The sequence below is a fragment of the Mastigoproctus giganteus genome, chromosome 2 (genome assembly GCF_048544385.1).
Source record: "Mastigoproctus giganteus isolate SK-2022 chromosome 2, ASM4854438v1, whole genome shotgun sequence".
Classification (NCBI taxonomy): Eukaryota; Metazoa; Arthropoda; class Arachnida; order Uropygi; family Thelyphonidae; genus Mastigoproctus; species Mastigoproctus giganteus.
Window position 1 is genome coordinate 227,711,831 of NC_143576.1, and position 2,318 is coordinate 227,714,148.

The following is a 2,318-nucleotide window of genomic DNA, read 5'->3' on the forward strand; positions in this document are numbered from 1 at the left end:
CTGTGGTCTATTTTCTGTTTACAGGACGAAAAACTCGAGTTTCTGAGAGAAAAAGACCATGCTACCCTCTCCTGAGACCGACTAACTCAGCCACGTTGTGAAAACGGTCCATGAAAATTCCTCTCGTTATCGACAGGACTCAAACCGCTTAATGAAACTCCTCATATCCTTAGTGACCTCAGCGCGAATTCTGAACAACCAAACTGTTTTTTAATGTAACATTTATTACACAGTAGATTTTATTAAATGTAATATTTAAAGAATATTTCTATTTATTTATTAAAAATTTATTAAATGTAATGAAAAATAATAAATTTAGTAATTAATCTCCGAATAATTTAAAGATATTTTAGGCATCAAAGATTTGAACAGTTAAAATTGAGCAATGTTTGATGCCTTCATAACAAATTGACTTTTCTCTTTCGCTAATCAACAGAATAATGATTTGGCATTGCACAAGAGTTCACTATTTATGAAACTTATGAAAATCAGAACTGCTTTTATGAAATTCAGAAATGCTTTTGCATAATATTTAATCCCTATTTCTATTTGGGCACTTAGTGTCCGCAATGTATGGTCTACGTGATCTATTGTCCAATGTTGATGGAATATCATGATATATAAATATAGATGTATAACTTCTTCTTTTATTAATAAAGCAGTATGCAATTTAGGTGAGGAAACACCCCTGTAACGTTAAATTTACACGAAATAAGGTAAGTTACTGAGCTTCCTCAGATTAATTGTAGATTATGAGTGTGAATGGAACTAAAGTCACATTCATTAATCCTCTTGAAGATCGATATATCTGCGAAGCTTTGGAGAGAGTTCAAGTCTTTGGATACCGTCTGGAATCTGCCAGTTTTCAAGAAGAATACGTCTGATGACACACCTAGATTGATGAAGCAGCCTGCATGGATTAAGATATCGCTGTTTCACCATTGGGGTCCATTTCAATGTCTTGTCAAGAACATTAATAGCAGAGAAATCCCAACCGGGTCTTCGGTACCGCCATAAATCATAAAAAGAGCGACTGATTACATTTTGTAAAGTTTCGATTCCTAACTGAGGGGCAACACGGAGGAAATATTGGGCACACTTGGTTCTTCCGTGGAAATGGTTCCTCACTTCTTCCTCAGGATCGTTACCTTCACTAAGTATGATCAGCTCCATGCATTTCAAAATATGATACGAGTAATAACTTTCTAAACTTAAGAAATCACGGGTAAATCTGATTGGATTTGGTTTGCATCCAAGCCTCAAGAATAATAGCACTAGTTTAGGCTTACGAGGACCGAAGCTAAACATGAAGAAGCCAGGCATACGCTCACAGATTACATCAGCAAATCGTTGTTCGAAATTGAATATTAATCTGTTGGCATTGGCAGCACGATTAAAATAGGACACCGGGGATTCCTGTATTGATCTAGAACTGGGTTCGTCCTTCCCAGGCCATGTCCATAATGGATGTATCTCATCAGGATAAAGTAACTCTTGGTCGACGATTCCTTGGAAGCGATCGCAACGGTATAGACATATAATAATTTCCCGTAGGAGACTCGGATTATCAATGTTTTTCCAAAAGCACGCTTTGGCAAGAGAGTAAAACCAAAATTCACATTCCGATTCGTCACATTTAATTTTATTTTCTGACTCTCCTTTGTAATATAAATTTATAGCTGCTTGGATATTTTCTTCATCGGTACGTCTTGGAGATCGATTTTTCTCTTCTGAAGAATTTAGAAGTTCATCAACGGCTGAGTAAATCTCGGCTTTTAAATTTTTGAACGGAACTTTGCTTTTTGGTAGCTGGTCCATTTGCATTTTAAAAAGTATTACATATTTTAATGGTACTTGAAGTTGATTGTTATAATTTATCCAGTGTTACGTTGTTAATCAACAGTTCTATAATCAACAATTGAGCCTTAAGAGTTGTAAACCTTAAATATTTACGGCTTGATTGCTCCCTAACGTTTCCATCAGCATATTTTATTAACTACAGACCCTCCTGCTCAAATGTGAAGAGTCATTTGAAAATAAATTCCATATTTTAGATTTTAAAATAAAATCTAAAAACATAAATCACACCTGAAAAAGTCCCACATATTTATTCCCAACAGAAAAATATCTTTTGTCATAGTAGGTTACAAAACATTAATATAGTTATAATAAGTACCTTCAATGTCCATTAATCATGAACTCATCTAAATGTAGGACTCCGTTGTCTGCAGTACAGAAATGATTCATCTTGGCATGAGGTCCACCAACATCTGGTAATTTTTTTTGGCAAAATGGCCTATACATAACGAACAACGTCT

At 35.0% G+C, this 2,318-nt stretch overlaps 1 protein-coding gene across 1 annotated transcript; it reads right to left on the reverse strand.

The window, feature by feature from the left end:
- Positions 1-783: 783 nt before the first annotated feature.
- LOC150090208 (uncharacterized) lies at positions 784-1,824 on the reverse strand. The gene has a single exon (XM_090390202.1). The coding sequence runs from the start codon at positions 1,822-1,824 to the stop codon at positions 784-786; it is 1,041 nt and encodes a 346-aa protein (XP_090246328.1).
- Positions 1,825-2,318: the final 494 nt, after the last annotated feature.

Bases quoted from the DNA above. Each gene is read 5' to 3' on its own strand.
- LOC150090208 (XM_090390202.1), bottom strand. From the start codon at position 1,824: ATGCAAATGGACCAGCTACCAAAAAGCAAAGTTCCGTTCAAAAATTTA.